General features: G+C 33.6%; 1 protein-coding gene across 3 annotated transcripts; it reads right to left on the bottom strand.

Moving 5' to 3' along the window:
- Positions 1 to 3,543: 3,543 nt before the first annotated feature.
- LOC134232430 (uncharacterized) lies at positions 3,544 to 10,572 on the bottom strand. Of its 3 annotated transcripts, none has more exons than XM_062714393.1 (7): positions 10,406 to 10,572; positions 8,237 to 8,424; positions 7,882 to 7,991; positions 7,580 to 7,636; positions 7,274 to 7,384; positions 5,156 to 5,320; positions 3,544 to 3,874 (listed from the first exon to the last, which is right to left on the bottom strand). In XM_062714393.1, exons 2-7 carry the CDS (start codon positions 8,406 to 8,408, stop codon positions 3,839 to 3,841), a joined length of 651 nt encoding a protein of 216 aa, XP_062570377.1. In that variant the 5' UTR covers positions 8,409 to 8,424; positions 10,406 to 10,572; the 3' UTR covers positions 3,544 to 3,838. The 3 variants fall into 3 exon arrangements, with proteins under 3 accessions (XP_062570377.1, XP_062570376.1, XP_062570375.1); XM_062714392.1 differs by having other exon boundaries at positions 3,828 to 4,202; positions 10,402 to 10,572; XM_062714391.1 differs by having other exon boundaries at positions 3,828 to 4,202.
- Between the last annotated feature and the right edge of the window lie 3,521 nt (positions 10,573 to 14,093).

The raw sequence follows: 14,093 nt of genomic DNA, 5'->3' as shown, positions 1-14,093 counted from the left end.
ATGAGGAGCTATACAAAAAGACCAACACCACCCCTCTATCTCAAGTTATAAAGAGAAGAAAATGGCTGTGGATAGGGCATGTATGTAGAATGCACCCAACTTCCATCCCAAGGGTTGCTTTGAAATGGACACCACCTGGCAAGAAAAAGAGAGGAAGACCAAAAGAAACATGGAGAAGATCTGTAGAGAAAGAGATGGGAAAGAACCACTGGACATGGGGACAGATACAGAAATGGACACAGGACAGGCCAGCATGGAAGTCTCTGATGACGGCCTTATGTGCTATCCAGCACGAAGAGGATTAACCTAATTTATAAAATATTCTTCAGATGGAATTTTAAGTACAGCTACTACAACTCTGCAGGATCATGGCCGTAGGAACCGGGGTGGCGGGGGGTAATTTGTAATTTTGCCGATTTATAGAATACTTTAGGAAAAAAACAAAGTTACCATGATGACCTCCCCCCCCCCCCCCAGTTTTTGGCTTGTCAAGAAATTATGGTACAGTGTAGTTGATAGTGCCCCAACTCAAATTTATGGTTTTGCCCCCCCCCCCATAAATACCTGATATATACAGTGTAATTACATTCACTCACACTGAGTCGAAGTACAATTAAGTACATACATGAATGAAAATTTAAAATGGTCTATAAAGATATTAAAAGAACAGTGTTTGATCTCATAAAAACTCCAAGCAATATAAATATGTGATCAAGAACATTTAGATCACTCTGTAAGTCTGTAAACACTTCAAGTATAAACTTGGGAAATTCCAGAGCTGGGATCATGTGCAAGAGATGAGTAAGCATCCCCTGACTGTCGACAAACCACACCTGCCTTGACCCCTAAGTAATCATCAAATAGACCTGTCGTTTTATAGTCAAAATGAGTATATATAAAAACAAAGGTCTAATAAATGGTATGAAACAAGTCAGCTAGCTGAAATTCGTCATTATAATTCAATACATTAAGCCTGTAATCGAGATACACTAAGACTTTAAAAGATTCTAAAGTGTAACGTGTATAAAAAAAATTGCGACAAGAAGTCTCTGACGAGACTGTATAGCTCACAGGCACTTGTTTCGGAAATAATTTTTGAACCCATAGTATAATATCTAACTCCGAATTACACTCAGTATCCCCCTCCTCAGAAACACACTCATGAAATGCACTGGCAAACTTTTTATTACCATTGTCTTCTACGATAATTTATCTACACAACCATATACGGCATGCATGTCTTTGTTTTCGTTTATTTCCGTAAACAGCGTCAAAACTATATAGAGCGTCATATATCCAGAATATAGTTCCTCCCACATGCCATATTCATTATTGATTTATCATATTCATCTACTCAACTCATATTACAGCCCATGTCATAACATTAAATTTTTAGAGCTCAGTAAAGCTCAAACCGTACCTTCTTTCTATTTTTATTAACTTTGACAACATCGTTCAATGGAATAAAAAAACAATATATAAAATAATGTATCTTTGTGAAGTCTACATGTGTGCCAAGTTATAATGAAGTCAGACTATAACTGTGGGAGGAATAGCATTGAAAATATTTCGAAGAAATTTCCATTTGTAAAAATCATAGCAGCACCCTTCATTTAGAACAAAAATCTGCGCCTTAACGTATTCTACTTGTGTGTCAAGTTATATTGAAATCGGACCAATACTGTAGGAGTAGCATTTTGAAAAAGAAATTCAAAGTCATTTCTATTTTAGTAACCATGGCAACACCCTTCATCGAAAACAAAAACCAATAAAATGAATTACCGGTATGTATCTTAAAGTCTACTTGTGTGCCAAGTTACACATGCATATTGAAATCAGACCAAAACTGTAGGAGTAGCAGCATTTTGAAAAATTGTTTACAGACTGACAGACAGACAGAGGGACGGGAGGACAGAGGACACATAAGCTCCTCTTATCTTAGATCAGTAGAGCTAATGCTGTGTCTGTTGGAAATAAAATACTAAGGCCTCCGAGTTCCTAAGGTAGGTCAGCATGACCTACATTTTGATTAACACACTTAGAACCATTATGACTCAGTGGGCTAAGAAAGAGAGAGAGTGTATTGCCACCTACCTTGGATCTTCCTAGAAATCGTTTACTATTAAAAGAGTACGTGTAATACAAATGATGCTTGAGAAATTATGGCTAACCCCCCCCCCCCCCCCCCCTGGAAAAATTCCTGGATCCACAAATGGACAAGTCACAATAGTGAAAGTTTCATATTTATTAATGTAAACAAAAAATAAATCAAACAAGCAGTCTCACAAGTTATTGAAACGTCTAATATATTAACATGTGTGTTACCATTATCCATTACTAGTATATAAAGGGTGTTAAGAAAGTTCATTCCAAATTTTTCTTTTATTTTCAAAAAGAAATACGATGTGAAGTTATTTACAATCTGTGATATTTTATGTTTACAGAGTCCATTCTTGCTACTGATAAGGTTTTAAGTGACTTTTGTTGAATCAATAAGGGGAGGGCAGGTATTAAAACAGATGATGCATGTACAGAGAAATTAGGGATGACGCATATTAGTGACATATATATAGCATACAGGCCAAAACATCCTTTCAAATACAATGCAAAAATTATCAAGTCTGTGAAAAATTTTAAAATGAAATTTTACTTATTCTTTTTAAAAATTAATTCTACACTCATCAGGTTGTGTGCTGCAAGATAAGCTATGAAAAACAAAAGTAAATTATCCTTTATTTTCACTCAAAATGACCAGCATTTCTTTCATTTGGGTGCTTTAATGATGTCATATATATTTTCATTTGGAATAAAAGTTCTATAACTTCCTGCTAGAAATGAATTGCTATAAATCTAAAGCACACTCTAGCAATTTTGTCAAACTTGAAAATTCATCTCTTTTGTTAAGCTCTACTTGAAATTTTTGAAAATATTTCATCATGGAACAAACTTTCTAAACACCCCTTAGATCTGTTTTAATTTGAGTACCTGCAGTTTAGGATCAGCTTATTTGTGCATTACATGTATATTACATAAAGAGTCAAAATGTGACTCCATCAAATAACTGAGACATTTATATGCTTCAGATCTATAATTTTTTGGGGAAAAGAGTTCTTGTGTGGCTCACATAGAAAATATAAACAAAACATGTCTAATTAAATGCCATCATGGTAGCAGATGTAAACCATGGGTTGTACTTGATCAGGCATTCTCTCTTTGATACACATGTATAGCAAATCATGCGGGTCAAACAAATGTGATTCATTATCAGTATATGAAATGAGTTGATAATGTACTTTTTTAGAATGCAGGAAAGAACATTGCTCTGCTGCAATGCAATTTCATTGTAACTGAGTAATATTCAAGTTATGTAATAGTGAAGTATAGATACCAGTATAATTTTTCTTTAGTAATAAATTATCATATACATGTAATATTACAAAGATTCTAGCTAAACTTCTTGGTGCATTTATTTGCATAAAATACTCCACAAGTTAGTAAGAAACAGATTTCTACCCTAAATCAAATGCCCTTGTTTCTTTTATAAAATGAAAAACATGTGAACTTACATAGAAGTTTTCTCACAAATCGTAAATATTTGATTCAAAGAGGAAGTTTTCTTCATAAAAGAAGAGTAAATAACTAAAAAGTTATAAAAAAAATATCAGAATCATAAATTACACTACACTGCAGATTTGGACTAGTTCTGTATCCAAAATTGGATAAATATATTACATAATGTACATAAATATAAAATTAATAATATAAATACATATCATTTGAATTGTCATTCAGTACATGATTTAATTAATAAATTTGTCTTTACTTACAAAATAATAAATTAATATCCTTGGTAACTGTGGTCTTCAACACGAGACTGTATAAAAAAAAATCTAGAGCATCTGAATATAGCCTAGGCCAACACATTTAATAAATATTCATTTAAACAAAATGTTAAAAAAAATCATTATTACACTGATATCAATGCAAGTATAAACTAAAGATAGATGTATTATGCATATCAGAAGAGCACTATAATATAAATTTGCTGAAGCAGTGTTCAACATAGCCTGATCCTTAGCAAGCTAATTATCACTGACAGTCTTGGCAAACAGTGGAGAATAATTAAATTCATTTTCCAAAAGAAACGTTTGTCATCAGATCGGATTACTGACAAGGCTTTCAGTAGATGGACTTGAGGGTCGCTGCGAGGAAAAGAGAATAGCAATTAGCAAGTAGCAATAACTCAGTAGCTGAAAAGATAGCAATAAGCAAGTAGCAATAACTCAGGTGCTCAAGTTAAAGCCATGTGGCTATACATGTAGAAGCATACCATAATTTAACTGCAGATCTGTAGTTCACTGGTATGAAAAATTGGGATAGATGACCAGAGAGCTAGTGCCACCCATAGATAAAACTGTTTATTTATTGTGCACAAAAAGTTGTGCTGGATTTTGGATTATTTTCTCCTAATTCTTACTTCAACTGTACAAAAGCTCTTTTACAAAATATCTCTTTAACTTAATCAACTATTCTCACATTTGATATCAGCACAAAGCGCAAATTTTTCCTTTGTCTCAATGTCAGGCCCACGAGGGCTATTTACAACGGATGCATGTATAAAGCATGTTTTCTTAAGTAAATAGTAAAAGAATAAGTTAAGAACATTGAGAAAAATTGATAAACGGCACACTTTTTTGTGCACAATAAATATACACTTTTTTCAATGGGTGGCACTGTAACTCTCCGGTCTGGCAATATGTTATTTTTCCAGAGAGCTACAGTTCTGCAGCTAAACTTAATTAAAATACATGTACAGTATAGGAGAGATTTACCTCTTGTTCTGAAAATATTATGCTGATGAAATACTATTATAAAATTTGTTGTCAGTTTACTTTATATATGCAAGAGATATCAACTGCAGTGAATGCGTCTGCATGTTTCTTGCTAGTGAATGTCAAATGTTTAAATCTTGCAGAGTTGACTTACTTTATAGTATTTGCTAGTGAAGAAAAATTTAGAGTTTGCATAGCATTGTTTCAAGTTATGTTAAATATCAAGCATTGCAAAAGGCAAAGTTATCCTTAAAATTGTTCAATACCAAGCAAATAGTGAACTTATAATGAAAAGAAAAAGATGTCCAAAAAGACAGACTTACCCGAAATATACAGGGTAGTAGACAGAGAAGAAGGGAATGGTGTAAGTTATACTCTCCGAAACACACAAGTTCGTAATACTGCACGAAGGCCGTCACAGCGAAAATAAGTCCCATGATAGTACTGATGGTCACAAAAATGTGTATCTCATACAAATAATTGTCCCCCTGTAAACAAAAGAAACTTGTTAAAAAATTCAACCAAAACTAGGAGACTTATTGTTCAAAGAACAATAAGAGGTCTTTCCACCTTCTTTGAATTTCAATTTCATTTAATATTTATCTCTTTAAAATTAAATTTCATCAAAAAGAAACCAGGAATGGCTTAAAAGAAGAAAAAATGAAAAATTTAAAAATTTGGAGGTGACCTTGACCTTTGACCTTCAAGTAATATTCAAGGACAAAGGTCAAGGGTCACATTGGAATTAATTATATGCCTCTATGACCTATAGTTTTAAAGTTATAATGTTTGATGGTAAGCACAAAAGCATTAAGGGGCAGTAACTCATTCAAGGAGTCACCAGATCCTTTCGCACTTGAACATAAAAGTTGTGCCTAAAGTCCCTTAGGACATTAGTGAAGGTTTCATGTGTCTGTTGTTTACGGTTTCAGAGCAGTAGCAATAACAAGGTTATTCACACAAGGGGCAATAACTTTTATTAGGGTCAATCTTAAGGTACAAGAATGAAATCATTGAAATAGTTTAAAGAGTACATATCAATGATGCAAAGACATTAAGGCTATCTAAATTTAATTCCCTGGTTCTCAGGCCAATTTTCTCCAAAACAGATGCGGGAGGGCGGCATTTTTATTTATCATTTTATTGGCAATAAAGTAGATGAGGGAGGTATTTTTTTTAATTTTAATTTCCGAATTTTCTTTAATATAAAGATAATTTTTTAAATCACAGATATACTTTCCATTTCTGGTCAAAATTTCTGCTTTACCCATTGCTTAACAGCGTGTAAACATCGTAGGTAATGTCCTCGAATGTATTTTCAAACGAAGTAGCCAAAATCTCATTGTAAATGACTACCGGAAGTGATATTTGAACACTAAACTACGAAACAAATGAGGTCGGAATTTTTTTTCCTGGATTGGTCTCCGCAATACCAACTTTTTATTTTATCAAAAATACAATAAAATCGGCATTGCGGCTACCTCAAAACAGATGCGCGCGGGCCTGAGAACAAAGATTTCAATTTTATATGGCCTAAATATATGTTAAAAGACAAAAGAGATATAAGAAGAGATTAATTTCTCACTTTTGGGATGACCTTGACCTTTGACCTTTACATGAATTTTAAGGTCAAAGGTCAATAAATCTTATGCAGTTGGTCCCATGTCTCTACAACTTCTCATTTTGAAAATATCTAATTATTTGTAAAATTCAAAAACTTTCAGGGGCTGTAACTCATTGAAGGGGTCACCGAATACTTTCGCAATGAATAGATTCCAGAGTCTTCTCAATTAGTCGAAGACATTAGTGGAGGTTCATACCTCTACGGTTTACGGTTTTGGAGGAGTAGCGATAACAAGCATTTCTTGGGAAAGGGGCAATAACTTTGAAAGGGGTCATAGTTCATAGGCATTGGGTCAAATTTGTTCCTAACTTTTAATGACCTTTACGATGAACAAAAAGTCTTTTCGATAAATGTTGAAACAAAAAATCAGCGGAAGAAAAAAAAGAATAATAGGGAAGAAGAATAATAAGAAACAGAAGAAAATCAATAGGTCTTTCCACAGAAAGGTGGAAAGACCTAAAAATACATGTTACTATTGTTTATGGATTTTTAAAAAATTTTCATCCCTTCTTGCCTTTGCCATCAGTTGACAAAAAAAGGGGGGTGAATTCAAGAAGACATAAAAAGGGGAATATTGTTTGTGTGTGTTCAAGGGCAAAAAATAATCTGGTATACAGTGTATTAATTTCTAATATGTTTAAATTAATTTACAAACATTTTGTAAAATTGGATTTTCAAAATTTTTAATCAGTACATGTATATTCATTTTTCAAGACATTCACTGCAAAATTTCCATTTTTTACTGTATAAATGAATGTATCAACAGTATTAATTGTTTAAACCCTTTTATCCTTTTGATTTCCTGTTAGTTACTTACATTATTGGCGTCCTGTGAAGTCCAGTGTTTGGCATAACCAATGATCAGGAACAAAGTAATTCCTGTGTATAACACCAATGTAAACAAAGTCAAGGAAAAAAACTTCTTTATCTGTAAAAAAAAAAACCCCCAGAACTTCCTTATATTTCAACGAACTCTAAAGAAACATAGATAACAGGAATTTCTATCATTTTGAATTGACATAGAGTATACAAAAGTTTATAGAATCTAATGTGTGATTTCTATGAAAGTGTACAACATAATAGTAAGAAATGACATAAAACTTTGTTTATACTTAATACATACCGAGGTTGCTCTCTTACTGATGGAGGCCCTAACTGCAGTACTGCCTAATAACACCATCTGAAAGCAGAAATCAAAGACATTGATTCTGTAATATTTCAGATTTTTTTCTCAGGGGGTAGCCACTGGTATTTATAGTATATTTAACTGCATTTATTGTGCAAAAACATGCATGTGTGTTGAATGTTTGCAAATAATTTAACATAATGTGAAGATTTCTTTTTATTAAGTTTATAGTTTTATGGTTTGAAATGATTCCACAAAATCTTCTAGTGTGTACAGTTTCAGAGGAATACAAAACTTACAAATGCCCCCGCCAGGAGACCAGCTCCATAGCAGTTTCTAGGTCCCAGGAACAGAGGGTAGGGATTATCCAGTTCATTTACAAGGGGCAAATAAAATACCTCCAATACAGCTGAAAAATAAGTCAAACATAATAAATACAGATAGTGGTAAACAAAGGTTTGAAGCATAACAATGTGCAAAGAAACTCAAAGCGCACATCTCATAAGACAAAAATATCATATGAATTCAAAATTTCATTGTTGTATGCCATTTGTATCTTGGTTGCTGATTCTTTCAGAGGGGTGAGAATTCATGTTTATCCTATACACTTTCATGAAAAATCAGTACCTTTTACTATTTTGCTTTAGTCATTACCTAATATAGTAGTAAAAAATCCACTGGCAATCTGTACAATTCCTATAGCTTTAGGCCAGCTGTGTGAGGGAGTTTGGGGAATGTGTCCAAAGTGGATTTCGTCTACTTCCTCCGTCTCCACAGTTATAATACCAGTGTCTGGTACAGTGTCTGTGTTAATGTTGTCCCTCATGGCTCTCTGTCATTCCCTTGTTAAAAAGTAAGAATGTGCAATGCATGAGAAGTGACCTAAAAAGCTGTAACAGTGGAGCCTCATTAATCCAGACAACAATAATCTGGACATATTATTTCCGGGCCGAACTTCAGTTATTGTGAATATTTAGTTTTTTCAGAAGCTTAAAAGATACAAAAAAATAATTGCCACTACTTTACAATACCTATGTATACATAATTTGGCATAATCACTGGGTATGGAGCTATTTGCGTAATCATGAATTAGGGTAACTCATGTCCGTTCAGTGTATTGTATGTGTAAATGATTTCTTAGCTGTATTCATGAAGCCCGCTTCTTAAAGTATACATACAGTGCTTCGTACTATAGTTCATTTCTATACGAAATAGCAGTAGAATGAATAGGAATGGGCATCGCCAAAAATTTTGTATCGTGATATATCACAATTTTTTCCCACAGTATCACGATAATATGATATTTTTAAAAGCAGTTTTTACAATGATTTTATATGAAAAGTCATTATTTTTCTAAAAAATATGCTAGGAAAACAAAATTTTACTTTCTTGAAATTTTTATGTATATAAAATCAATTATGTTTGGACAGTAAGATGCTGTTCTTTTCACTTTTTACAACATTTTTTTTTATTTTCTGCAATTGCAATTTGAAAGATTGAACAAAAAATTGAATAATTTCTGCAGTGTTCGACACTAAAATTTTTAGGCTTTGGTCTGGCCAGACTAGTGCTTCTTTACTTTTACTAGTCCGCGGGCAATTTTATGAGTCCGTCAAAAATAAAAATAAATAAATAGAATTTATGTTGCAATGTACTTTTTATACTTTTTGAAATAAACAAAGCATTTACATGAAAAGTTTATCATTTTTTTTATAAGAAGAATTCGTTGAAATCTCACAATCAGGAACTACGATCGTATTCCCGATCTCATTCATTTTTCTCCATACATGATTACATCATCTAAACATCCGACATCTTTCTTTATGTGTCATCCTAAATCATGATTGCTAAAATGTTTGATATCATACCAATGAGTCCTAAAGTTAAGTGCCGAATTGACTCAGAATTACCTAACTTCCTGCTAAGAAGCTAGAAAGCTAAAAATAAAAACAGGGTTTTCCAGTGAAAGTTGTTGAAAATTTGAACATCGGTAAATTCTTTTTTTTCCCAGAAAACTTCATTAGTCCGTTCGGACTAATCAGCTGCAATTTTTATTGGTCCAAATGAAAATGTATTAGTCTGAGACTAATGGACTAACGTTAATGTTGAACCCTGTTCTGGACTTTAAAATATGTACCTAAAGACCGGTAATTAGGTCTCCCTATCAGGAAATGTTTCACACAACAAAAAATCACAATATACCAGTATACCGATAAAATCGCACATCCCTAAGAATGAGGTATTTGAAGCAGACTATTTCTGGAACTCTTCAGCATCATAGGTTTAGACGAATGGGATATTTCTATGAAACTTTATACTTTGTTGGGTTTAAACCTTTTATTAAAGATAAGAAACTTAAGTTTTATAGTGATGAAGATTTAAAAGGATGTCCATAGGAAAAAGTTGAAGCAGGCAGCTAATTAATTTTCAGCTTGTATTGATTGAAACACGTGGTCAAAGTCCGGGAAAAAAAACCCAATCACTTTATGTGAAACTGGGCTGAGATGTTGAGGGACACCAGACCAAATTTTTAGTTCCTTCGACATCTTGCTGAGATAAGTCACATCATATATTATTATATATATAGTTCACATCATATTATATTATAGTAGAGGCCTTACTTACTGATTTTTCTTCAAAATGATTCTCCACCCTTATTCTGATTTTTAAATGCTTCTTCCTTTCTCAGAACCCAAGGTTTAGACATGTATGTCTAAACCCACATGTAAGGAATTAAGACAGCTCAGCTCTGTATATAGACAGATACTGAGATAGATATCCATTAAATTTTGTAAACAGTACAAAAAATAATTACTTACTTACTGTAGTTTCATGATGATGCACTTGACCTTTATGGTTTTTTAACAATTACAACTCGACGCTAAGCAGACTATACTCTCTGTGTCATGTGAGCTCGATTTCAAATTAAAAGCTTGAAAGTTGAAAGTTGATGAACTACAAAATGTCATGTGAAAGAAAGGGTCGTTCGGAATTAGACAACTCGTGCCATACAAAAATACAATAAACAAACTTTGTATTTTTTTTTTTAGAAAATAATATTACTTTCATAGCGTTTTTATAAATGGAATTATATTTAAAATACATCATTTATTTTTTTAACAGCAGGATCCAGTGTTATACATTGCGAAAAAAAGATCAGGTACAACTTATCTAAAATTATCTAAATGTTAAAACCGGTCAAGATAATGCTCTCCGGCAAATTATTTATTAAAAATTTTAAAATAATTAATATTGTTAAAGTCAAAATTTTATGTAGTAAGCGAAGCTGACTGTTTTTATACAATTGTTAACATTTCAATGTTTTGCAATGGGAAATAAAACAGAAATCATCTAAATCATTCTGCATTTCCGGTATAGCATCGTATCCATGCGACGTCATTATTTACGTTCCGGTTTTGAACCGATGAGAAGATAATCGTGGAAGGTATTGTTAAACAATGCTGATATCCAATCCTGTTGTGTTTAAAGAATTGGAATGCATTGGTAGACATCTGAGAAGGCGGTTGCTTTGCTAATGAATAGTGGCACGGTAAACAGAATATAGAGATGACACCAAGGTGGACATTTACTGCAGTTTGTGTTAGATATGGCAAGAAATTGGTACTGCGTTTTTAGGTGATACTTTTGTACCCTAGGGTACACCCTTATTAAATGTATGGAGAAAAGGTTACAAAAAGGGTACACTATTTATTCCTACTGAAAACGAAAGTAGATGCTTCCCAGTGGTAGGAAGACAGTGTAACATCTATATAAGTAAAATTAAAAATAATGTAGCCGATGCTCAGGGTACAGTGGGTACAAAGGGTACACATGGGTACAGCAGTTTACAACACTATAAGAAATGGATACAAGGGTTCAGGAGACTGAAAATTTCTAAGTCAAAATTAAAAATAATGGAGCTGATGCTCAGGGTACAGTGGGTACAAAGGGTACACATGGGTACAGCAGGTTACAACACTATAAGAAATGGATACAAGGGTTTAGAAGGCTGAAAATTTCTAAGTTAAAATTAAAAATAATGGAGCTGATGCTCAGGGTACAGTGGGTACAAAGGGTACACATGGGTACAGCAGGTTACAACACTATAAGAAATGGATACAAGGGTTTAGAAGGCTGAAATTTTCTAAGTTAAAATTAAAAATAATGGAGCCGATGCTCAGGGTACAGTGGGTACAAAGGGTACACATGGGTACAGCAGGTTACAACACTATAAGAAATGGATACAAGGGTTCAGGAGACTGAAAATTTCTAAGTTAAAATTAAAAATAATGGAGCTGATGCTCAGGATACAGTGGGTACAAAGGGTACACATGGGTACCGCAGGTTACAACACTATAAGAAATGGATACAAGGGTTTAGATTTTAAGGATGAAATTTTCTAAGTCAAAATTAAAAATAATGGAGCTGATGCTCAGGGTACAGTGGGTACAAAGGGTACACATGGGTACAGCAGGTTACAACACTATAAGAAATGGATACAAGGGTTTAGAAGGCTGAAAATTTCTAACTAAAGTTAAAATTAAAAATAATGGAGCTGATGCTCAGGGTACAGTGGGTACAAAGGGTACACATGGGTACAGCAGGTTACAACACTATAAGAAATGGATACAAGGGTTTAGAAGGCTGAAATTTTCTAAGTTAAAATTAAAAATAATGGAGCCGATGCTCAGGGTACAGTGGGTACAAAGGGTACACATGGGTACAGCAGGTTACAACACTATAAGAAATGGATACAAGGGTTCAGGAGACTGAAAATTTCTAAGTTAAAATTAAAAATAATGGAGCTGATGCTCAGGGTACAGTGGGTACAAAGGGTACACATGGGTACAGCAGGTTACAACACTATAAGAAATGGATACAAGGGTTTAGAAGGCTGAAATTTTCTAAGTTAAAATTAAAAATAATGGAGCCGATGCTCAGGGTACAGTGGGTACAAAGGGTACACATGGGTACAGCAGGTTACAACACTATAAGAAATGGATACAAGGGTTCAGGAGACTGAAAATTTCTAAGTTAAAATTAAAAATAATGGAGCTGATGCTCAGGATACAGTGGGTACAAAGGGTACACATGGGTACCGCAGGTTACAACACTATAAGAAATGGATACAAGGGTTTAGATTTTAAGGATGAAATTTTCTAAGTCAAAATTAAAAATAATGGAGCTGATGCTCAGGGTACAGTGGGTACAAAGGGTACACATGGGTACAGCAGGTTACAACACTATAAGAAATGGATACAAGGGTTTAGAAGGCTGAAAATTTCTAAGTTAAAATTAAAAATAATGGAGCTGATGCTCAGGGTACAGTGGGTACAAAGGGTACACATGGGTACAGCAGGTTACAACACTATAAGAAATGGATACAAGGGTTTAGAAGGCTGAAATTTTCTAAGTTAAAATTAAAAATAATGGAGCCGATGCTCAGGGTACAGTGGGTACAAAGGGTACACATGGGTACAGCAGGTTACAACACTATAAGAAATGGATACAAGGGTTCAGGAGACTGAAAATTTCTAAGTTAAAATTAAAAATAATGAAGCGGATGCTCAGGATACAGTGGGTACAAAGGGTAAACATGGGTACAGCAGGTTACAACACTATAAGAAATGGATACAATGGTTCAGGAGACTGAAATTTTCTAAGTTAAAATTAAAAATTATGGAGCCGATGCTCAGGGTACAGTGGGTACAAAGGGTACACATGGGTACAGCAGGTTACAAAACTATAAGATATGGATACAAGGGTTTAGAAGGCTGAAATTTTCTAAGTTAAAATTAAAAATAATGGATACAAGGTTTTAGGAGATTGGAATTTTTGAACATTTGAAAATTGACTCCCGATCATTATTCTTTGAAAGTCATTATTCGTCTTTATACCAGCAACTCAGATGGCATTGGGTTTAGTTAACAAAAATAGTGTACTTTTAATATTGGTCACTAGGGCTGTGTATTGGCCCCTGATTTCATATTGCGATATTTTTTACTGTATTGCGATATGTATTGCAATATTTTCAATGTAATTTATATAGAATTTTCTTATCATATTTACTTTAATTTACATGCAGAATGTACATATAACTATGATAAGCTCTGGAATGTTCCCACAAAACAACTTCTGTCTTACTGTTTGGCTTAATAACAAACTTCCATAAGTCCATTTTTTTATTTAATGACAAAATTCCTGAATCTAAGCATATTGCTAATATATCAATATTACAAAATCGTACAGCGATATGATATTTTTTGTTATTGTATCGCAATACATGTATATTGAAATATCGATATTATTGCCCAGCCCTATTGGTCACATTATCCAGTGATGGGGTATACAAATGTACTATCAATGAGAAACCCATGTCATTTGGTGAATCGATGGGGGGTCATTGGTGGAAAATACTGGTAAGTTGTAGTTAAAAATCAGCAATGTCTCCACCAATGCCCCACATATCTCCTCTTCAGCAATCCATCATTAACACATCTTAAATGCAAAG

This window comes from Saccostrea cucullata, unplaced genomic scaffold (genome assembly GCF_032062105.1).
Source record: "Saccostrea cucullata isolate Sc308-1 unplaced genomic scaffold, CSIRO_AGI_Scuc_v1 ctg21, whole genome shotgun sequence".
NCBI classification, from domain to species: domain Eukaryota; kingdom Metazoa; phylum Mollusca; class Bivalvia; order Ostreida; family Ostreidae; genus Saccostrea; species Saccostrea cuccullata.
The sequence above is the reverse complement of the archived record's forward strand: the minus strand, read 5'-3'. Positions and strand labels throughout refer to the sequence as shown.

Coding starts and splice junctions, on each gene's coding strand:
- LOC134232430 (XM_062714392.1), bottom strand. CDS start 8,408: ATGAGGGACAACATTAACACAGACACTGTACCAGACACTGGTATTATA. Junction 7,992..8,236: donor ATTTTTTACTACTATATTAG/GTAATGACTAAA, acceptor CTTATTTTTCAG/CTGTATTGGAGGTATTTTAT. Junction 7,637..7,881: donor GTCTCCTGGCGGGGGCATTT/GTAAGTTTTGTA, acceptor TTCTGCTTTCAG/ATGGTGTTATTAGGCAGTAC.